Source organism: Nomascus leucogenys, chromosome 25 (genome assembly GCF_006542625.1).
Source record: "Nomascus leucogenys isolate Asia chromosome 25, Asia_NLE_v1, whole genome shotgun sequence".
NCBI lineage: Eukaryota > Metazoa > Chordata > Mammalia > Primates > Hylobatidae > Nomascus > Nomascus leucogenys.
The window spans coordinates 15,876,761-15,901,102 of record NC_044405.1 but is presented as its reverse complement, the minus strand read 5'-3'; the positions used below and the strand labels follow the sequence as shown (position 1 = coordinate 15,901,102).

The following is a 24,342-nucleotide window of genomic DNA, read 5'->3' as shown; positions in this document are numbered from 1 at the left end:
ATGCTAAGGCAGGCCCATTTTGGTGATATGTAAGGCTCCTTTGATGGGTGACTTACCAAAACTTTCTTAGAATTGCCCTAAAGGAGTTTCTTTTTTTTCTTTTTCTTTTCTTTTTTTTTGAGATGGAGTCTCACTCTGTCGCCCAGGCTGGAGTGCAGTGGCACTGTCTCGGCTCACTGCAAGCTCTGCCTCCTGGGTTCACACCATTCTCCTGCCTCAGCCTCCCGAGTAGCTGGGACTACAGGCACCTGCCATGGAGCCCGGCTAATTTTTTGTATTTTTAGTAGAGACGGGGTTTCACTGTGTTAGCCAGGGTGGTCTCGATCTCCTGACCTCGTGATCCGCCCGCCTCAGCCTCCTAAAGCGCTGGGATCACAGGCATGAGCCACCGCGCCCGACCAGGAATTTCTTAAAGAAGTTTCTTCTAGCCCAAACTTACTTCCCTCTGTCGTTCACTGAGGCTAGACATACACCACAGTAGCATGGCTCTCCCAGACCTCTCCAACTACCTCCCCATTATCCATCACTGGCATTTTCACCAATAAATCCTTTTTACGTTTAATCCCATTTGGCAGCTGCTTTTCAAGGGACTGCAATGGACACAATAGCACAATAGATCAGTAAGATTTGTTCTTCTAAAATTAAATGTAACTTATTTACTCTATTTTCAATAATGGGTTTATATTATCTTCTCTGAGAGTTTTTGAAGTTCTTTGTGTTCCCACTGAATCTTGTCTTCATCCCCATTATTCCATTTGCCATATAAGTTATAATTGTATTTGTGGGAACTTCTTGAAGCAGAGAATTTGTGTCTTTGTTCAGCATAATGCTTGGTATATAATAGGACCTCAATAAATTTTTTTTTCAATGAAAGACTAAAACAAAATTTTCTGAAGCAAATATGTAAAAAAATGCACTTATGAGGGGATTTAAATCTCTTAAAACATGCGATAGGTTATATATTTAAATTTTCTTTGCACTTTGTTTTCTATTCAACAAAATATCAATAAAACATATGAAACAAACAAAAAGTGTACCTAATGAAGACAGTTGAAGACATGGGATGAATTCACTAAATATATCATTTTTACTTATTTATTTTTTTTGAGACAGAGTCCCACTTTGTTGCCCAGGCTGGAGTGTAGTGGCATGATCTCAGCTGACTACAACCTCCCTCTCTCAGGTTCAAGTGATTCTCCTGCCTCAGCCTCCCCAGTAGCTGGGATTACAGGTGCACACCATGCCTTGCTAATTTTTGTATTTTTAGTAGAAATGGGTTTTCACTGTGTTGGCCAGGATGGCCTCAAACTCTTGACCTAAAGTGATCCGCCAGCCTCGGTCTCCCAAAATGCTGGGATTACAGGTGTAAGCCATCATGCCCAGCCTAAGTGTATTATATTAATGAAATAAAATGGAATGCCAGAATTCATGCCAAAGAAATAAGCTTATTTAAAATATTATAACTATTTGAAATACGTTTGAGTGGAAGAGTTCTGGGAAAATAATGAGAGAAGGATTTTAGAAAGATGATAACAGAAATGATCCTGAGCATTGGCACGAAAATTGTAATTCAAGATCTATCTCCTGTCGGATTTAGGAAGGGTCGTAGGTCAAGATTCATTTGTCCGTGTTCAATCATATACTTCCAAGAGGGCTAGGATGCTGAGTCCTACTGACGTAGATGGTCAACAATCACAGATATTGGACAGGCTGAGTGTTACAGTTCCATAGAGTACAGAAATAATAATGAGAGAATGGAGAATATTCAGTAAGTTGATCCAAAAAGGCGAGACCCAAAGGCTGGTTAGTAACGAGTTGCCTGGAAATTCCTGGATGAAAAGGTAGTTGGGTGGTAGAAGCTGGATCCACAGTCCAGAGATTGGAAGCCAGTGCTTCCACAACCAAGAGATCCAAGGCCAGTGTTTCCACATCCAAGGGATCTTATGTAGTTAGTCTGATGGGGACTGCAGAAGATGGAATTCTTTGGGCAGTAGCAGGATGTCTGATAGGATTTGGCCAAAGTGCAGGATGTCTGGCAGCTGGTGGGCTCACAGTAGGTCTCCTGACAGCCATTGTAGACAGAGGAGCCCAGTTGGCAGGTATTTGGAGAATAGATGGCATTGCTGGGGTAGAATGAATTATAAGTGGAAACTGGATACCCCAGGTAACCTCCAAAACAGCAGGAGGAGAAGTTTCCAGAGCTGCAGTTGTAAGACACGTTAACAGAAGTTCTGAGTTCAGGTGATTTGCAGTGAGGAGCGTGTGTGTGTGAATGTTACCTTCTATACTGGACACTTACATACTCTAGCAGTAAGTGTAGTCACAAGTGCCCATTTTAATGAGAACACTTAATTAGGCTGCAGTCAAAATGAAATATATTAACACTCAAAGAACTTTATGAACGCAGATTTCTACATGAAAGAATTTCATTAGTTTTTCAAAGCAATTGTTCATGAAACAAAAATGCCATTTCTCATTCATCTTGCTTAGGTAGAATGAAAACCACCATAATTGTACCTGTAAGATTGATGCTTCAAAGGGTTGGGCGCGGAGGCTCACACTTGTAATCCCCGCACTTTGGGAGGCTGAGGCAGGCAGATCACGAGGTCAGAAGTTCGAGACCAAGCTGACCAACATGGTGAAACTCTGTCGTCTCTACTAAAAATACAAAAATTAGCTGGGCATGGTGGTGGGCGGCTGTAATCCCAGCTACTCAGGAGGCTGAGGCAGGAGAATTGCTTGAACCTGGGAGGCGGAGGTTGCAGTGAGCCGAGATCGTACCACTGCACTCCAGCCTGGGAGGCAGAGCAAGATTCTGTCTCAAAAAAACCAAAAAAACAAAAAAACAAAAAAAAACTTGATGCTTCATTCATCCTGTCCTTCTAGAAATTGGAGCAAATGGCTAAGATACTGAGAGTTCTGGTATTTGTAAAGATCTAAAAAATACCTTGTTATCTGGAAGGGACTTTTATCTTGCTCGAATTTTATAAATTCAATTGAGAACAGAAAAAAATTTCAATATCTATTCCTTCTTTCAATTATTTGAACCATTAGAAGAAATAACCCAATAACAATCCTTATTTGGTAGACATGCTAAATGAGTGCCTAACATATTTGAGTTTAGATTTCTTATAACACAAGTAGCTAAGCGAAGCACATGAAGATTTAAGAATGAAGGGTCAAATTTTTGAACAAGTGCTTTGAAGTTTACATTGTAAAACTACCAAAGAAATCCCTTACTCAGAGGTTGATTTGCTTCTTCATAGAAGTCATCAATAAGTTTGATTATAAAAAACTGTTTATCCCCATAAGGTATAAGTAATTTTTGGTGGTGTTGATGTTACCGAGAGCAAAATAATAAGCACTATAAGTAAAATGTAAATCGTTGATTTTTTCCTTTCTTTTCTCTCAGAGGGTGACATTTTTACTAGAGACGAAAAAGAAAAGCAAGAAATGAGGAAAATGTCTATCCCATGTAGTATTCACAAAAAGATAAAATATTTAAAGAATTCATAGTAACAAATGACTTTATAAATTGAAATAAAGGGGTGGGAAGGATATATGATGATAATGTGTAATTGAGAGTGAATGCCTTTGTGACCTCTGAGATGTATCAACTGACATATATATTCTGCCTAGAGTACTAGAGTAATGAGGATTTTTCTGGATTTGCTCAGAAAGTTCATCAGAGCCAACTGTAAATAGATATACGGCACAGATGCAGGAAATGGCTTAACCTGTGGGAATGGGCAAACCTCTTAAGACATCCATCTTCATAACTGATGTATTCTACAATGGAAGTGAACTGAGACTCCCTTCTATGAAGAATTAGGATTACTAGGTAAAAGTTTTAAGGGAAGATTCAGTTAAAAATCTAAAATGAGTTGCTCTTGCAATTAATGATATTTCCATACTGAGGGCCCTGGGAAAATCTAATTAGGATGTCGTAAGTGGAATTCCAATCTGACAGGAGGCTAGAGATAATTGCTTAACTTCCTTCCAAATTGTAGACTTTGTAAGTCTAAACTTTTGAGGAGACAAATTGATCTCCAATCATGTTTCATTTATTAGGTAACATAGTTTGTTCTGTGTTTCTGGAATAAACAATTCTTATTTATTAGGCTTCTCAATTATTAATAGCCAAAAAGCATTCTAGTAGATTCCAAATCTTCCTGTTGTGTTTGTCAATAAAATATTGAATATCAAAATAGCCACACAAATATTTAGCACACTTAAATTGAAGTTGCTTTCTTGTTTTAATGTCATCCATTCCTATATAAGCAATTTCAGTAGAAGAATACTCTGAGGGATCAGATATTAAGTAATATCGCACATTCTTTTCTCAAAGTATGGATGTTTTTGCATTCAGCTACTTTCGTTCAGAAGTGGAATGGAAACGTTCTTCTAAAAATGAGCAAATCAAATAACACAGATACCACAGCAAGATAAATCTCAATCTCTCCTCTTCCTCAAGATATCAGTCTTCATTACAACATTACATCGAGGTGAAATACAAGTCACAGAACAAGAGAAAATATGACCATTATTTTAGAAGTGTTGTAATACCTGTCAGAAACACCTGAAAATAATTTACGTCAAAGTCATGTATGTTATTTTTGAGGCAAAGGGAGCATCTTCCTAAGATGCTCCCTTTGTCTCACCACTTCAAGGCAGTTACTTTATAAACTTTCTTTAAAACAGGAATGTTTTCCAGATTCTGGGGAATTCTTTTAGTGGGAAACACTGACTCTGATTAGTGTTTTTGCCACATGATCTTTTTTTTTTTTTTAATGCTTTTCAGCATCTTAGATGAATAATCTCGACCATTCCAAAATACGTAAAGCAATTCATTATTTTTAATTCACTCAACAGTGAACACACACCCAAGGAAAGAAAAGCTAAGGTTGGCTCCTAATAGTCTGCATAGTTTTAAACAGGAGCACAGAAAAATAAGGGAATCTCTGTTAATATTTCATTAAAGCCGTTCCAGTTGAGGTTTGATTTTTAAAAAGACATTATATCTTGCTTATCACCATTGCTGCTTTCTGATGACATTCTTCGTTAACTTAGCTTGCTACTTTGCGGTGACAGTGAATGTATGTTTTTGTTTAAAAGAAATGACTATGAATAGATTGGTTAGCTGGCACTTTGTGCACCAGATGGCAACAATTTTGAGACAGATTGTGAAACGGGTATCAATTATTTTTAATTAAGGCAGCTTCCCTCAGCCCAGACACTGTCTACCTCTAAAGCGATTCTCTGAGTTATCTCAAGAGTGACCTTTGGTAAGGGAAGATGAGCAATAGCTTTAAAGAGTCAACACTATTACCTAAATCCCAAGGCACAAACATTACTGCACTTTCTAGTTGTAAAATCACAAGTAATACATATGTCTGACTATGATGATCTTTTTAATTCATTTAAAGTTGGCAGGTAACCTGTTTTATGTGCCATGTGGATGACACACCCAATGTTAAGGGTATATAAGTCCCCAGGTCAAAGAAGTGACATTCAAAGTTACAACCTTGTCATTGTAAGTCAACTCTCTCCTACAACTGCTACTCTGGAAACTTCTCCTCCCACCCTGTGGGGGCTACCTGCGCTACCCAGGCTTCTCTTGTGGCTCTTCCTACCCCAGCAACCTGGTCTACAGCACTGACCTCTGCTCTCCCAGCACCTGCCAGCTGGGCTCTTCTCTCTACAGGGGCAGTCAGGAGACCTGCTGGGAGCTCCCCAGGTGCCAGACATCCTGTGTAGTGGCCAGCACCTGCCAGATCTCCTGCTGCTGCCCCAGAGCCTCTATGCTCTGCAAGCCCTGCCAGATGACTTACTCTGGATCTCTGGGCTTTGGATCCAGGGGCTTTCAATCTTTTGGCTGTGGCTCTCCATCCCTCGGCTATGTATCCAGTGTATTCCAATCCATTGGTTATTGTCCCAATGCTTTCACATCCCTAAATTATAGACCCAACTTTTACCACCCAACTTTCTATTCTAGTAGCTGCCAGTCTGCTTCTTACCAACCAGCCTGTGAATATGACTTTTAGTAATTATGTTTGAGGAACCAGAAACTTAAACACAATACCTACTGTGTTCATATCCATATATCCATACCGTCTATTGCTATCCTATCCTATCATTTGCCTACGAATTTGATTTCTACTGTTACCCATGATAGATTAGGAATAATCTGAATTCCAGTAACTAGAAAACATTCACTGGAGCAAGATGTCAAAACCGCTTATTTATAATTATATAGACATGTAATATCAAAGCACACTTCTCTTACTGTATCTCCTAGTTATTTCCCCTAGAGTAGTTGCTTTAAATTTTACAAAGTGAAGAATGTAAGTTTAAATAAAACTGGGTAACATTACATCTGCATATCTGCTTTAATATTCTTTGCTTACTTTTTGTCTTAAAAACTACTAAATATCTGGCTGGGTTTTTCTGTGTTTTCTACTAAAGACACTTGCACACAAATGTTCACTGTAGCATGATTCACCATAGCGAAGACGTGGAATCAAGCTAAATGGCCATCAATGACAGATTGAATAAAGAAAATGTGGTACATCTATACCATGAAATACTATGTAGCCATAAAAAAAGAATGAGATCATATCTTTTGTGGGAACACGGATGGAGCTAGAGGCTATTATCCTTGGCAAACTAACACAGAAACAGAAAACCAAATACCCTATGTTCTCAGTTATAAGAGGGAGCTAAACGATGAGAACACATGAACACACAGAAGGAAACAACAGACACTGGGGTCTACTTGAGGGAGGAGGGTGAGAAGAAGAAGAGAAACAGAAAAGATAATTACTGGGTACTGGGCTTAATACCTGGGTGATGATATAATCTGTACAACAAATCCCCGTGACACGAGTTTACCTATGTAACAAACCTTCACATATACCTTTAACCCTAAAATAAAAGTTTAATTTATTTTTAATTTTTAAGAGTAAAATTGTCCATATTCTTTTTTGATTTAGTAGACTTATCATCTTTCATGTTGATTCCATCTATTAATATCTTCACATGATAAAATGAAGAGGACACATTTTTAAGACTACAAACAAACTAACCACTGTGGTCTTCTTTTTCTGCAGGGAGTTAGAAACGTCAATATTTTTATATAAATGATTACATTTGCAATGACTGTCAAATTGATTATATCACATAATTTTGGTAGAAAGAATACTTTCATAAAATATTTTCTGAAATATATGAGAATTCAGAGTGAGGATATCCAGTAAAAAGTTAGATTTCAGTGAGTTAGATTTGTTGAGGACTCCAGATCCCCTAGCCTTAGTGCCAGCTAAGAAATCAATTCTCCAAATGAAAGTGCTAACATATTTCAATATTCACTAGCAAGTAGGACCAACCTGTTTTATATAATCAGTTCTATAAATTTGATGAAGTCTCAACTTACTCTTATTTTTTAAGTTGTTTGGTTGGCAGGACTTTCTTGAAAAAATACAATTCAAAACCAATGCAAATATTCTTTTATTATAGGATTAGGCTAAATATCCAGGTAGTTGATGATCCTTGAATCAGCAGTGAAGCCTCAAATGTTTTATCATTTAAGTCAAGAACAACATTATTAAATGGATGACCTAGATACCTACCTACTGGGTAACAATATGGCGTGGTTTATTTTTTGTTGTTGTTTCAGTATCCAATACCATTTGGTGATTGTCTCAGATTTTTAACTTTTTATTTATTTATAATCAGTAATATATTAACATAGATAATGATTAGGAAATTTCTGTTTTACTTTTGTCATGGTTTCATCTAGGGAAGAAAAAGTAGCACGCACAGTGAGCAGAGTTTTTACTTTATTCAATTGTTAAATCTGAAAGAAGACAGAATGCTTAGAATTGTTCTTAAGATTTCTAAACAAACAAAATAGAACTATCACTTTTTTTTTCTTTTTTTGAGATAACATGCGGTGCTATGGTTCAGGCTGGATTGCAGTGGCACAGTCTTGGTTCACTGCAACCTTGACCTCCCAGGCTCAAACTATCCTCCCACCTCAGCCTCTCAAGTAGCTAGGACTAGAAGCACGCACCACCACACCCAGCTAAAAACTATCACTTTTCTTGCAAAGAGAAGATGCAGACAGAACGCTTGAGAAACAAATTACACTTACATACAAGTGATAGGTCAGCCTACTCATTCAAGTCTGGGTGGAGGGTCATTTGTTGTTCAGACCTAGCTGGTAGTGCGATGGCCCATTCCACAGCTGCAAGACGCAGCAATACTCATCAAGCCAACAGTAGGTGGAGTTAGTGGGAAATTTGAGAATTACTGGCTAGGTGCACATGAAATATGGCCATGAAATTTGGACTGCTACAAAGCCGCAGATAAAGGATAATCTAAATGCTCTTGCTACAGTGATTTGGCCATGTCTTGTATTGTTTAAATCTACAACTATTTTTTATTATTCGGTAACACATTTCTTCTTTAAATTTTGTAGATAGAAGAAAAGGAAAATAAGCCAAAAATAAAAGCTCATTTTTTAATGAAAAAAAAAACAAAAGTTGGGTTCTGAATTTCTACCACTAAATCCGGTTGATGATGACTGCATGAACTTGTACAACAATTTGATGATATTTATTATTCAACATGAGAGTAGGTGACATCATTGACCACATGCAAAGTGAAAGACATAGTTTTACTGAAGATACATCAGTATCTACTTCAAAAGACAGAAAAATGTTTAAGAAGACCAAGTCCTAAGATGATTATTTACTATTAACAGTTGCAAAAAGTGTGTCAATACATCACCCTGATACAGACATTTTCATTTAGGTCAAATAACTGTTTTAAGTCATTTTCACTCATGTTAAATTATACATATTCATGTGCATGTACAGAAAATAATTGAACCAATAGTTAACGATATGCCCCTCCAGTAGCAGGAAAAACAAATCACTAAGGATTAAATGAATTCAGTTTTATATTAGAACTGTCAAATGCTTCAAACAGAAAATAAATTAATTCCAATGATGTTTTGATTTCTTCTCCTAGCCCCCCAAAAAGAGTAAAGCTATAAAAAGTTCATAATGTTCTGTTTGATAAAGCTAATGTAAAGTTATTTTAAAAGTTCAACATTGAAGATAAGATTATCTGTTGTATCCATAATGATAAAAAGTACAAATTTTGTTAAGGACATCATGGTAAAGAAAATAAGAATCCTGTGGAGAAAATGCACATTTTTAATTGTGGTGAATACACAACTCACTTTGTATCCGAATAAGCTGCAATATTCTATCAATAAAAGTAGAAGATATAATTTGAAAAATTTTAAAACACTTTGTATATACCCTAAATTGTACTGGCAATCAATACTTTTCCTTACCTCATTAATCACCATGTTCACGTTTTTCTGCTCTATTATCTTTGAGCTCTTGTTTCATTTATTTTTAAGTAATAATTTGTATTGTTTTATATAGAAAAGCATATGAAAGGAATTTTCTTATGTTTATCAATATTTTTTACACATCGTATGCTGCTTCTGCATTCTATATTGCTACTTTACTCAAGAACATTGCCATGAATTCACTCTGATTGGTTCCAACCTCCTTCAGTCCAATCTCACCAAAATGGGAACCTGGTTTACGTTTTTAGTGAGATGTCACAAGAGTCTGCAATTTCACTGTTCTTGTTCATAATGTTTGGTATTATTGAAGGCAGCACTTTATATCTATCATCTTGGATCCTAAATCTGAAAAAACAAAGTTACACTCATAATAATAATTAAAATGTTAAGATATGTCATAGAATTCAGAATTCATAACATTTTCTTCCTGAGATGCCATTGATTATTTTTCTATTACTCTACTATTTGTTATAATTGTTAAAATGTTATTTAAATAAATTAGTTTACCTTCTTTGGAGCTCTTCTCCTAAACTCTAAATTTATTTGTATTTTCATTCTTTATTACTGATACTACTCATGAGGCTAAACAAATAAATCCAATAGTGGATCATCTCCATTTAGATGAATAGTAATTCTGTAGTATTTCTGTAGTACTAGAAATACTAAGTATTCCTTGGTTGAACTAGGAGTTGTACTTTTTAATAAAAAGAAAAGAAAAACCAGAAAAGAGTAACAAAACAAGATTCATTCAAGAGATCATATTCTACCAGGTCTTTGATCTGTAAGCCTTGGCCAGTTTTAAATCCTTTTACAGTCTCCATTCCCCCATGCCTGTAAAGGTCTGTAGTATATAATATTTGTCTTTCTCACCGGGATGTTAAGTATTAAATGAAAATCTGTTACCTGATAACTCTTTTGCCTTCTTGTGTGGTATACACTCACCTATGACCACAAGCATAGCAATGCAAACCATTTTATGTTGGCTTCAACCACCTTTGTGTGGACAACATCTGCCCTCTATCATATGCAACGCCACTTTTACTGTACCTGGGCTTCTCCCAGGTCACAACTAGGAAAACAGAAGGATCCCACTGTGATTCTTCCCTTGCATAATTATAAGGTTCCTGAAAATTACACACCTTGGATGTTGTTCAGCCAATGGGAGAAAGAAGCGGATGGATAAATGTTGATCTGATCCTGTGGTGGACAATTCCAAGAGTCATTCTACATGCTCCTAAAATGTCCTTACAGGATTTAGCCAAGTTGCTCTTCATAAAACTCAAAAATGCACCCTTTCTTTAGATTTTCCTCTTTGATTCTTTCGTCTTCCATAGTGCCTCATACTTGCTTCCTGGGATCTTGTGCCAAATAAACTGTTTGCACCCAAATCTTTGACATTAGCCTTGTTCTGGGGAGAAGAGAAGGATCCAGAGTAAGACTAATGGATATAAATGCTTGTTCAGCATGGCTCAGGTGTGTTGCTGTCAGCTTGATTGGGGTTGAGCCTTGAAGAAGCATCGGTAGGTTACCCAAGCCTCCTGGACCCAATAATTCCCACTTAAGATCATTGGTGAATGATCCTTACTCTCCTTACCATTGGGAGGCAGGAACCCTGGCACTTAAGTCTACTAACAAAGAGCAAAGCGTCTGTCCTAGCAGTTGCTTAAGCTTCACTTTTCTCTTGGTTGAAATTCAGATGCTAGACTTTAAGTAACCTTTAGTGTAAGCATACAGTTTACCTTATAAATTACATCCTAGTCTTGTTGTCTGCATTTCTAGTTTATGCATCAAATTTTCTGCTTTCCTATATCAGTAGAAATGTATATCTTTCATTCTTAGACAATTCTCACTGCTGTTGAGACAAGTCTGCAGATGCAAACTATGTTCTTCCAGAAATGATTACTTTTAATAGACAACATACCTAATTTCAAGAGAAATGTTCTCAAATCTGTCAGATTATATGTGCCCCAAATCCAGTTACACAGTCATATTGATTTTTACTTAAATGTCCCAAATTCTTGAATGCAAAAATGTAAGCAAAATAATAATAATAAAATAATAACAATGTGAACAATATATTTGGGTACCAGATTACATAAATTTATTAGATTAAAATTTCCATTTTCAACAGTTTTTGGATGAAAATCAGATAGCATATATTCGATCAATGGTAAAGATATTAGAACTTAATATTAGGTTACTCATTAATTTCGCAGTCTGCCAGAAGTTGGTCATGCAAGAAGCTGGTGGTGGAAGAATAAACGGATATTGGGAACTGGCAAGAATAAAAATAATGGCTGCATTCAGTAGAGACTTTGATCCCAATACTCAAAAGGATCTAGAAATTTAGCAGGTGAATTGATAGAAGCGAGATCCACAGATTGGTCTGTAACAAGAAGACTGCCAGGCTCCAGAAGCCAAGTAGTTTGGGTAGCAGAATCTGGATCCGTAACTCAGGGAAGGAAAACCACAGCCTCCATATTTCAGGAATCTGAAGCCACTGGATCCATTTCCCAGCGAGTAGCAGCTCCTAGATCCATAGCCCTGGGAGCGACAGCTGCTGGACCCAAAGCCTAGAGATCCAGAGCAAGTCGTCTGGCAGGGACAGCAGAGCATGGAGGTCCTGGGGTGGTAGCAGGATTTCTGGCAGCTGGCGGGCTCCCAGCAGGTCTTCTGACAGTCCCTGTAGAGAGAGGAACCCAGTTGGCAGGTGCTGGGAGAGCAGAGGGCAGTGCTGTAGACCAGGCTGCTGGGGCAGGAGCCTGGGTAGTACAGGTAGCCCCCAAAGGAGCGGGAGGAGAAGTTTCTAGAGCAGCAGTTGTAGGACATGCTGATGAGAGATGTGAGTTCAGCTGAGTGTACCTAAGAAGATTCTGAGTTTTAATGTCGCATCCTGGACAAGGGCATTTATATCCTCTCAGCAATAGGTGTGGTGCCCAACAGGGTCATCCTTTACATATTTGTGGTCCCACATTTACATATGTGTAACTGCGTAATCTTGTCTGTAATTGCATTTGAATAGTTTTCCATGTATTGTATTTATGGGCGCTATAATTTTGGTGTTATAGCACAAAGCCAATGAACCGTACTTATGTCAGAAATGCTATGACTGTTTTACATTAATGTCTAGCTCATCATGACAAGGAAAGCTCTTCCTATTTCTTTGGCACTTGCTACCTGCCTCTTTTCCTGTGTATTCACATCTGGCTTTGCTAGTAGATGTTTTCCTGTTAAGAGTGGGGAATGAGATAACATTAGTTTCTTTCTGGTGCAATTTCCACCTGGATCAGAACCTTTGTGAAAATGATCCATCTTGTCACCATTCATTGCTATACTCCAAAATTACTTTGTGGTGACTTTTTAGGGCGGTAAGAGTAAATTAATACATTAAGTACTACAGTTATAAAGTGTGTCTCATATCCAGTGAAGAAAGATCAAGAACAGGCAAAGCAAAGAAACAGAAAGAAATGGCTAGAAACTGAAAGAAACCTTGCCATTTATTTAAAGACAAGATAACAAAAAGAAGCTCAATTGAAACACAGTCACAGAGAAGATCAATTTGAGGTCATTTCTATTCAGCCAAAGAGCCCGAATGCTTGTCTGATGAAGGGAGGAAACAAGTGAAAGAGAAACAAAGAGAAAGCTCAGGAATTTCAGAATTTTTTTCCTATTGCATTCAAGCTGTCATGTGTCTTGTCTCAATGTCTTTATGAGCAAAAATTTTCAAAATTAGCAAATCTTATGAACTTTGATATATTTATCATCTACTTTTGTAATTATCCAGGGCTTCTACCTTCTTAGAATGTCTCTAGCTTTCCATATTACTGGTTTTCAATGTCTTTTTGCCACTTGTAGAACCAAGTACCATCCTATATTTTCCTGTGAAAATGTGAAATTTCTTTGTTTCCCAGTCCTCTTTTCCTCTGCATGGTATATGAATGTTTCTCTCTTATTTTCTCTCTCTCTTCCTCTGACTTTCTTTCCCTCTGTTTTTCTTTCTTTTTTCTGTGCTTGTTTGATTTTATCTTTTTTCTTTTTTTTTACTTGTTATATTTTATGTTTTGTTCATTTGTTTGTTTGCCTCTGCTGAATTATAGATTCCATGTTGAAAAATAAAAATTGGACAGCTTTGTCATATTCTTTGAGGATAGCCACTTTGTAAGTTCATTCACAAAATATTCTATGTTGAAATACAAGTAGTTAAATTATATTCAGGACCAAAGAAAGTGTACTCTCATGGTTGATGACATTTTATTTTATAATAAAATATAATAAACTTACAACAATAATGTTAGAAATTTTCTCGATTAAATTTTCTCAATTAAAATGTAAGGCAATATTGAAAAGTAACTTAATATAGGCCTTCCAGAAGGGAGAATGAAGAAAGACGCAAATATGGCCAATTGAAATATCTATTCAGTGAATTACTTTCTATTTTTCAATAGCAGTTGATTTCCCCTAACCTTGTACCTTAGTAAGTAGGTTTGGAAAGTATTCCTTCCCCATTTTCTTTTGTTTCAAATGTAACTCTTTAAAATAATCTTGAATACAAAACTTATGAGTTAAATGGAGAGCATGAATTTATTCAGGTGAAACTAAGGGATTTAGTGAATTTCTCTTCAGTTAATCCAGGCTCCTTATTCAAAAATCCTTCTCTGAACCAGTTATTGTGAAAAGAGGGGTTCTTCCCTTCTCTCTGCCTCTAAATCTCTAAAGCTTTGTTCACATTAATTTGATAGAAGTTTAAGAAGAACCTGTAAATGCCACAACTTTGGACCCACTTCATCTTGGAGATCGTATTATTTGTTCTGTTTAATATGGAGCCTCATCATTGTTGTTTCTTTTTTTTAACTGAATTATTTATCAACAATTAATTAAAAATTGAGATCTTTCACATAAAATATATGGCTCAGGGATACACATCAAAAGGCTTCTGATCTTTTGACAGTTGATTCTCTTCACTAGGCTATGAATAATGGCTTTGGATATTTGAGATACGTTTTCAAGAGAATCTCATCCATAGTTGAAAATTACAACTTTTGGCACCTACCTGCTTCTCTTTTCTAAATTACCAGTCAACTCGTCACTAACATGCTGGAAAATCTTGCTTTCACTAACCATCCAGGTTACAACCTCAAAAAGCAAAAGCCAATACTTCTATGTAAAGATTGAAAATAGATAAAAGAGTATGAGCCATATGTAATGTAGTTAAAAAGTGTACCTTGCTTATAATTGGAATCTAAGCAAAAGAAAGAGGAGAGAATGGGGCAGAAACAGTATTTGAAGAGAGTACAGTTGGGAATTTACCAATCTTGATAAAAGACATAAACTCACATGTGAAATAATAGAAGAATGGTGTAGATCTAGTCTAACTAAGGTGGGGATGGCTGAAAAAATGAGTTTTAGCAGACATTACCTGGAGACAGTCTGAACATAAGCTCCAAAACTAAACTCAAAAGTTTTTTTATTGTTTCTCTAAATCATTGAACAACTGAAATAATTTTTTTTTGTTTACCCTGATTGGCATATTCAAGATAAAATGTTCAGTTTAAATTTTTTGCTATCCATCAAAAAATTGGTTTCCTTTTTTTGTTAGTCTATTCTCACACTGCTATAAACTACTACCTGTGACTGGGTAATTTATAAAGAGAAGAGGTTTAATTGACTCACAGTTCTGCAGGCTGTACACGAAGCACGGTTGGGGAGGATTCAGGGAACTTACAAATCATGGCAGAAAATGAAGGGGAAGCAGCCAGTCCTACAAGGGGAGCAGCAGGAAGACAGTGAAGGGGGAAGTGCTACACATTTTTAAACAACCAGATCTCATGAGAACTAACTCACTAGCACGAGAACAGCAAGGGGGAAGTCCACCCACATGATCCAATCACCTCCCACCAGGCCTTCCCCAATACTGGGGATTACAATTTGACCTGAGATTTGGGCAGGGACACAAATCCAAACAGTATCACTTTTTAAAAAGTATAAACAAGATTAAATATTTACAGATTTTCTGCATTTTTTCTCTTTCCGGAGTCTCCCCTGAGAGAGGTTGGGAGAGTTGTAAGATTTGGACATAGGTCTGGCCCAAGTGAAGGAGAAAGAGAAGGAAGTGCTTGAGACCTATGCAGGGGACAGTAGTTCCTTAAGGCCATTGAGGAAACCCTGAGTCAAAGCTGGCCGTCAAGTATCTTCCAGGAATCCCTATATCCCACTGTGCTCAGTCTTTGCCTGGGAGCAGCCCAGAGAAAGCAAGGCTTCCCCAAAAATGCAATGGTAACTTTTAGAACACAGTAGGTAGGGCCACTGGTTATTTAAGCCTCCTGTAATTTAAGATCCGAGATGGGAAATCTCCAGGCTGCCACACATATGAATGAGAATCTGTTAGGACCATGGGCCTCATATTAGATGCATTGAATCTAACATGCATTTATTTTTTTTCTCGCATTTCAATGGTGTTTATTTAACACTTTAATTCTCTTCATAAGGCCCCAGAATTGGTTTTCATTTGTGATTGTCTCAGTTCCATCCCTTGCTGTCACCATGTCTCCAAATAATTATCCAGGTTTCCTTCTGGTCATAGGCATCAATGTTACTCAATTTGTCTTGGATCATACTTTTCCCTCTACATTGGATGTGAGACACAGTGAGTAACAGTACATAATAGATGAAGAAAACTTTTGTAGAATGAGAAAGGATGGTGACAAGTAGGTCTAGTTTTCAGCAGGTTTCTCATTAAGGCCAAAGTTGTGTCTCTAATCCATTGACAAAAAAAGACATGTAACTTTTATCTCATTTCTCACTGTTTAGGGAAAATTATTTGCCCATAACAGCCAATAAAAAGACACATGAAAATTATCCTGGGAGGAAAAGGAAGTGCTTTCTTAGACATAATAAAATAAGCATTAATATGAAACAGTCATAGCATTTCTGGCATAAGTGCAGTTCATTGGCTTTGTGCTATAATACCAAAATTATAGCACCCATAAATACAATATGTGGAAAACTATTCAAACGCAATTACAGACAAGATTGTTGAGTTACACATATGTAAATGAGGGAGCACAAAAATGTGAGGGATGACTCTGTTGTGCACCACACCTATTGCTGAGAGGATATAAATGGCACTGTCCAGGATGCAACATTAAAACTCAGAATCTTCCCAGGTACACTCAGCTGAACTCGCATCTCCTGTCATTATGTCCTACAACTGTTGCTCTGGAAGCTTCTCCTCCTGCTCCTGTGGGGGTTACCTGCACTACCCAGGCTCTTCCTGTGGCTCTTCCTACCCCAGCAACCTGGTCTACAGCACTGACCTCTGCTCTCCCAGCACCTGCCAGCTGGGTTCCTCTCTCTGTAGGGGCTCTCAGGAGACCTGCTGGAGGCCCAACAGCTGTCAGACATTGTGTGTGGAGTCCAGCCCCTGCCGCACCTCCTGCTACTACCCCAGGACCCACATGCTCTGCAATTCTTGCCCGACTATGCACGTTGGGTCTCGGGGTTTTGGATCCAATAGCTGCTGCTCCCTGAGCTGTAGATCTAGGAGCTGCTCCTCACTGGGCTGTGAATCCAATGGCTTCAGATATCTGAATTATAGAATCCATACCTTACCTTCCCAGAGTTGTAGATCCAGATTCTGCCATCCAATCTATTTTCCATCTAGGAGGTGGTTCCATTCATCCTGTTATCAGCCATTCTGTAGATCTGGTTTCTACTGACTGATATGGTGACTGGTCAAACCCATTTGAGAAATGCATATTCTTTAGTAAGGTCATCTGTTAATTTCTTCCTTTGAGAAGTATTCTAATATTATTGATCACCATATCTACTTTACTTTCTAGCCTTCAAAAACTGGCTTGTATGTTAGTTCTGTCAAACTGCAGTTTGGATCAATGAATGATCTATAACTGGATCAATCTGGATCTATAACTCTGGGAAGGGAAGGCACGGATTCTATAATTCAGATATCTGAAGCCATTGGATCAATGAATGATCCAAACTGCGTTATAGATACAATTTATAGTTTTTGTATTTCTTTCCAAAAGAAATAGGAAATGAAAAAGATTTTATTTTAATAAACTCTTCATTCCTCTGTCCAAATGTGCTGTTAATATTGCTATTTATTAGTAAGGCATTGACTAGGATATGCTTTGTCATTGATTCTAGTAATGGCTTTGCAATGCCCAGATTGTGGGGTCTCCGCACTAATTTTGGTTGGGCTTTAGATATTTTCCTCCTCTTTAGGCAGGAGTTTCCGGGATTCTCACAGTTTCCAAAGATAGCCTTTCTCTTAAGTATCCTTGTCAGGATAGTTAGGATAGCCTTTGCTATCATTTTTGATGATAGCCTTTCATCAAAATCATCAAAAATGATTGTTTGGGTTGTATCTTGAAATAAAACTGGATAGGCTGTATTTATACTGTTCTGGTCTCTCACATCAAAGTGTTATAAAAAGTAAGTTACTAAGATAGTATTAAGAGTATTGACTATCTTTGTTCACTCCTTGAATATGCCATGCATCTCGAAGGGCAGAATGTATCAGAAAAGTTTGAAGAGTACATGAACAAAATTTATACTTATATGATTAGGCCTGTTCATGAAGTACATTAAAATGGAAGACTAACACACGGATGTAGGATGTAAATATTTAGGAAAGAGCACCTATGAGCTTCACGTATGATAGTGCAGGAGTATCCCTTATTTTTAATTAGCTAAATCCCAGTACCCCAATTACTATTTTCAATCTGCTCAAATGATCTCCATTTGTTTAAAAAGGCAGGCAACAAACTTTGATGGGAAGGAAGTAGGCTCAGCAGGTGTTAGTTGTACCTGGGTTCTTTGCCAAAATATAAACTGAATCTAATTGAAAACTCTGAAGCCTTTACTGTCATCAAAAATGATTGTTTTTTGTTGTATCTTGAAATAAAATTGGATAGGCTGTACTTATGCTGTTCTGCTATCTTACATTCAAGTGTTATAAAAAGTAAGGTATTAAGACAATATGATGGTAATGGGAGACATAATATTTATATAAAACAAGCAGTGTTCAAGTATATTCCTATTCTTTATAAGATCTTCGAACATTCTCTGAAATTAGAAATAGAATGCAGATTATTAGACACTTGGCAAAAAACTTAGTCTTATGAGTACATAACAGTCATCTCATCATGTTCTCTTTACTTCCTCTGTTACTGCTATTGCAATAAAATATGAAATATAAAGAGAGCTGTAGAGTTCATTGACCTCAACATTCTTATTCTACAGAGGTGGAAATGGAAACAGTAGCGTTAGATAGAATTTTAAAATGTTACTCAGCAAGTTATTGTAGAGCTGTGAGTAGAACTACTTTATTCCACCCAATTTATTTTATTGGATCTATCCAGCTGTGACATTTTCTATTATCTCCTCACTTCCCTCATTTGCTCCCTGTTTTCCTCTTCTTCTTCTCCCTCCTCCTTCTCCTCCGTCATGTTTAGGAAATAGTCATGGTGCTTATATAGTTAGAGGAAAGAAATAAGAAATAATGAAAGAAAATGCATAGGAAAAATTATCAGTGATTGAGTTACAAAAATTAAAATGACAAATTGTGAAATCCTCTATAAACTTGGTCCTTTTTATAACTTCATCAATATTTTTTTAATTTTAGTGATTCTAGTTAGTCCTATGCTCATAATATTTACCCAAGAGTAATGATCAAGCCTTATACCCCCAAAACATAGGCAATGGTAAGGCTTTAATGAGGAGCACCTATAGCTTCTTGGCCAGGCTGAGGTCTCCTCTGTTATTGTCTCCAAATTGCAGATGCAGGAATGGTTTTCTGGCTTTCAGGAATACACTCTAATCTTGGTTTCCTATTACTGCCATAGCAAATTAGATTAAACTTAGAGTTTTAAGCAATACAAACTTATTGTCTTTTAATTCTGTAGGTCAAAATCTGATGAATTGATGGCCTCACTGGGCTAAATCAAAGTATTGGCAGGGCTGAGTTTCTTTCCAGAGGCTCTCAGGGAGAATCTATTTCCTTGCTTTTTACAGATTCCAGAGCAGGGGTCCCCAGCCTTGGGGCCATGAACTGGTACTGGTCCATGGCATGTTAGGAGCCAGGCAGCACAGCAGGAGGTGAGTGGCAGTTGAGCAATTGTTACTGCCTGAGCTCCACCTCCTGTCAGATCAGCAGTAGCATTAGATTCTCATCAGAGCACAAACCCTGTTGTGAACTGCACATGCGAGAGATCTTGGTTGCACGTTCCTTATGAGAATCTAATGCCTGATGATCTGTCTTCCATCATCTGAAGATGGGACCATCTAGTTGCAGAAAAACAAGCCCAGGTCTCCCACCGATTCTACATTATGGTGAGTTTTATTGTTATTTCATGATATATTACAATGTAATAATAATAGAATTAAGTGCACAATAAATGGAATGTGCTTGAATCATCCGAAAACCATCCCTCCCCCATCCTCCAATCTGTGGAAAAACCCTTTCAGGAAACCTGTCGCTGGTACCAAAAAGTTTGGAGATGGATGTTCTAGAGGCCACCTACATTTTCTGGTTCATGGCCCCATTCCTCTGTCTCCAAAAACAGCAGTGGTGAGTCCAATCATTCTCATAGTGCATCGCTTAGACCTACTTTTCTGCCTTTACCTTCCACTTCATACTTATTACATACATCGGGTTCGCCTGGGTAATCCAAGATACTCTCCCTACTTTAGCAAGCTTAATTTCATCTGTAACTTTAATTCTTCTTTGCCATGTGAAGGAACATAATTACAAATTCCAGAATTTAGAATTTGAACATCTTTTAGGAGCCATTATTCTGCCTACCAAAACTAGTAAACATGCAAATTTAGAAAATAACTCAAAGATAGATTGATCACAGATAGATAGCAGTATAATACAGTGCTCACAAACAAATGATAAAAACTGAATGATGGGGACTCTGAACTTATACCACAATTGCCCCTGTTATTATATATAATGTGCCATTTCTAGCTGATAGTCAAGACAAGAAAGTTTTATTATTTTGTCACGAGAAACTTGTAACTCCTGACTTGATATCATGCCATTACCAGTCAGGAAACATCCACCCTCTCCCATTCCAAATCTCTTGCAACACTCTAAATTTCCCAGAATGCAGCTTTTATTCTCTATTTCAGCAACTGCATATAGCATAGTGAATTACAGTCTTCTGATTGTCACCAAGTTGATCCCATTCTACACGATTAACAGGAAATCAGCTGGCACTTATTTGGACTACATCTAGTTGCCTCCATTCTTCCAGCTCCCTCCTGCTGCATACTTTGACAGATGCTTGCGCTATGCATTTCAAACCCAGGAGTTTAGTTCCCAAGCAACTACTGCCCATGCAATTATAATCTTAGAAGCTACTGGTCATCTGCCTACCAACTGGCTTGCAGTTCTGATTTCCAAGAATTAATGTAACCAGTTTTCCAGGAAATTCTCTCACAAATCATTTCTAGGCATTTGAGTTCAACAATTTCTATTCATTAATGCATTTCTCATTAGTGGTTACAGAGAGCAGCTTTGTCCTCCTCAACACCCTGACCCCATGTTTGTTTGACTGTTTTTTATTAGTCATGCCTCAGAATACATCGTCAAATGTTTTGTCAGTACCATCCTTTTTCACAATATATTTATTGAGCCTTTACCATGAACCAGAATCTTTGCTGGGGAAATATATTGCTGAATATATTTTTAAAAATAAGATTATATTCATTCATTACTCCATAATAAATGAATTAAGAAAATGTGTGGTCTCTGTTCTAGCTGGGCTGAAAGTCTAACAGATAAAGTAAATAGTAAGCAATTGTTTAATTACAAAAATAATGAGCTGGTTTTTTGCTAAAATAATATACATCAAGGGAACTTTACTTAGTCTTAGAAGTCAGGAAAAGTTTCTCAGAGGACTAACATTTAAAAGAGATGGAAACAATAAGTAGAGAATCGGTAAGTGGTACTGGGAGAAGTGTTTCTAGGACAAAAGGTTTGAGATGTGCATGTTATAACTAAAAGCCATTTTGGCTGGTCATTAAGAGAAAAGGAAAGAACAGTTTGAAATTAGGCCACAGAGGTATTCTGGAGCCATTCTATGCAGGTCCTCAGAGTTGTAATTTGGTATTGTAGACATTCTTCTAAAACCAATAAGAAGCCATTAAATGTTTTTAAGCAGAGGTATATCTATAAGAATACCTCTGTTTTTAAATAATTTTTTTAATCAATCAATATTTACATACAATGAAATGAACATATTTCAAAGGGTAGAGTTTGTTGTCTTTGATGAATATACACACCTGTGTAATGACTACCTGATCAAAATACGGAAAATTTCTCCACTCTGGAAAATTCACTCATGTTCCTTTTTTTAATCAATCCCTGACCCCAGACGCAGCTACTGTAGTGATTGCTATCACCATAGACTAACTTGCTTCTTCTAGAACTTCATAAAAATGAAATCATACTTTTTTTATTGTATGCATCTTTTTTCACTCAATGTTTTCGAAAAGCTTCATGTTGTGACATGTTTTATTCATTTTATTGGTGCCGTATGTTCCCTTTTGTTATTAATATCACAATGTGTATATTCTTTCATCTATTGACTGACTTCAAATTTTCTCAAGATTTAAAAAATAGAGCACAATGAATATTGATTGTTCCAGTTTTTTTGTGAATATATGTTTTTAGTTTTTCCCGGGGGGAGGGAAAAAATCTATGAATGAAATTTCTGGACCATAGAGTGGGCATATGCTCAACTAAATTAGAAATCGCCAAGCAGTTTTCCAAAGTTAGTTTCATTATTTTACTATTCCACCAGCAATTTCCTAGATGCCTACGAACTCCATTGTCACCAACATTTGCCATATTTCTTTCAGCCATTTGCTAAGTGGCATCTTACTGTGGTTTTAAGTTGCATTTGTTTGGTGACTAGTGATTTTTATACACCTTTTTTTATGCTTATCGACCATACCCATGGAATCTTTTGTTTAGTGTTTATTTTCCCCTCATTATTGTTATATTTTTATTGATAATTAAAGCTGAATTTTTTTATGTATTCCCAAAGTAGTTATTAGTATTGGTAATTTCCTATGTGTTGCTTGCCTTCTTTTTTGAAAATAAAAAATCAACTTTTATCTTAAATTCAAGGGACACATGTGCAGGTTGATAACGTGGGTGTACTGCATGATGCTGAGGGTTGGGGTACAATTGATTCCATCACCTAGGTACTGAGTATAGTACCCAACCAGTTTTTAATCCTTGTCCCTTTCTTCTCTCCCCACTCTAGAAGTTCCCATTGTTTATTGTAGCCATCTGCATGCCCATAAGTACCAAATGTTTAACTCCCACTTGTAAGTAACAAGATATGGTATTTTTTTGTTCCTGCTTTAAATTCACTTAGGATGATAGCCTCCAGCTGCATTCCTGATGCTGCAAAGAACTTGATTTTGTTCTTTTTTATGGCTCTAAGTATTTCATTGTGTATATGTACCATATTTTCTTTATCCAATCCACTGCTGATGGACACCTGAAAGGGGTCCCAATCCAGACCCAAGAGAGGGTTATTAGATCTTGCCCAAGAAAGAATTCAGGGCAAGACTTTTAAGTGAAAGCAAGTTTATTAGGAAAGCAAAGGAATAAAAAAATGGCTACTCCATAGGCAGAGCAGCCCCGAGGGCTGCTGGTTGCCCATCTTTATGGTAATTTCTTGAGTATATGCTAGACAAGGGGTGAATTATTCATGTCTCCCCTTTTTAGACCATAAAGGGTAACTTCCTGATGCTTCCATGGCATCTGTAAACTGTCATGGCGCTGGTGGGAATGTAGCAGTGAGTATGACCAGAGATCACTCTCGTCTCCATTTTGGTTTTGGTAGGTTTTAGCTGGCATCTTTACTGCAACCTGTTTTTATCAGCAAGGTCTTTAGAACCTGTATCTTGTGCCAACCTCCTGTCCCATCCTGTGACTTAGAGTGCCTTAACCAACTGGAAATGCAGCCCAGTAGGTCTCACCCTTATTTAACCCAGCTCTTATTCAAGATAGAGTTGCTCTGCTTCAAATGCCTCTGACATTTCCCCCCTTTCTTTTATAAGAAAACTCTTAATCCTAAGGGTTGCTGAGGGATGAAGATCCATCTTCTGTAACATCTTCAGGCTGAATAGGGGCAATGATATTCCTGCCTAACTATTAGGGTCTCTTGTGTTCAGGGTAGAGAGGAGCTTAGAAAGAATCAGTATGTTGAGGGTCATTTATAACTAACTCTTGAGTTCTGACAAAAGGTGATATCTGGAAGATTACTTAAGTATTCAATTTAAGAAAACATTTAGTAAGCTTATCCTGCATTCCTACACTAAGAGTACAACAGCAATATATTCCACAAGAATAAAGCAAAACAAGTAAAATTATCCCAAATAAACTAAATTAGAAAACTTTTCATGAACTGGGCAACAGGTGGAACCAAGCTGATGTGGGGTTGCTAGCTATTTTCAATGTGCCCAGAATTAACTGATTTAGATTTTTACATTACCCATGCTTCTTGTTTTTTCTGAGCAGCAGTTAGAGATCACTGGTTGGTATGCAAGCCTACATTGCAGAAACAAAGTTATAAACAACTGATGAGATGAGAATTTAATAACAAGTGTACCATAGTTCTGGAAACATAATATTTCTCCAGTTTTTCATTTTTACTAAAGACAAATCATGATAAGACTTATTGGCTTTATTATACTTGTCCTGATTATTTGTATAAAGGGCAGAAAGAATAATTATTTTGTTACATAAACTCTTTTTAAATTGTCTTTGATGGAACTCTGCTCCATAGAAGGACTCGTAGGTAAGACTTTTTAAGAGCCCAGCCCAGACATGGGTTTGTACCTTCAAATATCTATGAGTTGAGTAAATTCCTCTCCTCTTGGGGTCCCAAGATAACATGGGGCTCCTGGACCTG

At 37.1% G+C, this 24,342-nt stretch overlaps 3 protein-coding genes across 3 annotated transcripts; 1 reads left to right on the top strand and 2 right to left on the bottom strand.

The window, feature by feature from the left end:
- Window positions 1–1,804: 1,804 nt before the first annotated feature.
- On the bottom strand, window positions 1,805–9,379 carry LOC115833128 (keratin-associated protein 15-1). The gene is made up of 3 exons (XM_030805980.1): window positions 9,365–9,379; window positions 5,584–5,951; window positions 1,805–2,231 (listed from the first exon to the last, which is right to left on the bottom strand). Exons 1-3 carry the CDS (start codon window positions 9,377–9,379, stop codon window positions 1,805–1,807), a joined length of 810 nt encoding a protein of 269 aa, XP_030661840.1.
- A 2,218-nt stretch (window positions 9,380–11,597) lies between these two features.
- Window positions 11,598–12,277, bottom strand: LOC100600937 (keratin-associated protein 13-4). The gene has a single exon (XM_003263841.3). It carries the CDS (start codon window positions 12,212–12,214, stop codon window positions 11,732–11,734), a length of 483 nt encoding a protein of 160 aa, XP_003263889.1. The 5' UTR covers window positions 12,215–12,277; the 3' UTR covers window positions 11,598–11,731.
- Window positions 12,278–16,577: 4,300 nt separating this feature from the next.
- LOC100600582 (keratin-associated protein 13-3) lies at window positions 16,578–17,108 on the top strand. Its single transcript, XM_003263840.3, has one exon. It carries the CDS (start codon window positions 16,582–16,584, stop codon window positions 17,098–17,100), a length of 519 nt encoding a protein of 172 aa, XP_003263888.1. The 5' UTR covers window positions 16,578–16,581; the 3' UTR covers window positions 17,101–17,108.
- The last annotated feature ends 7,234 nt before the right edge of the window (window positions 17,109–24,342 follow it).

Coding starts and splice junctions, on each gene's coding strand:
- LOC115833128 (XM_030805980.1), bottom strand. Junction 2,232..5,583: donor GCGCAGGTAGCCCCCACAGG/GTGGGAGGAGAA, acceptor ACCTGAACTCAG/AACTTCTGTTAACGTGTCTT.
- LOC100600937 (XM_003263841.3), bottom strand. CDS start 12,214: ATGTCCTACAACTGCTGCTCTAGAAACTTCTCCTCCCGCTCCTTTGGG.
- LOC100600582 (XM_003263840.3), top strand. CDS start 16,582: ATGTCCTACAACTGTTGCTCTGGAAGCTTCTCCTCCTGCTCCTGTGGG.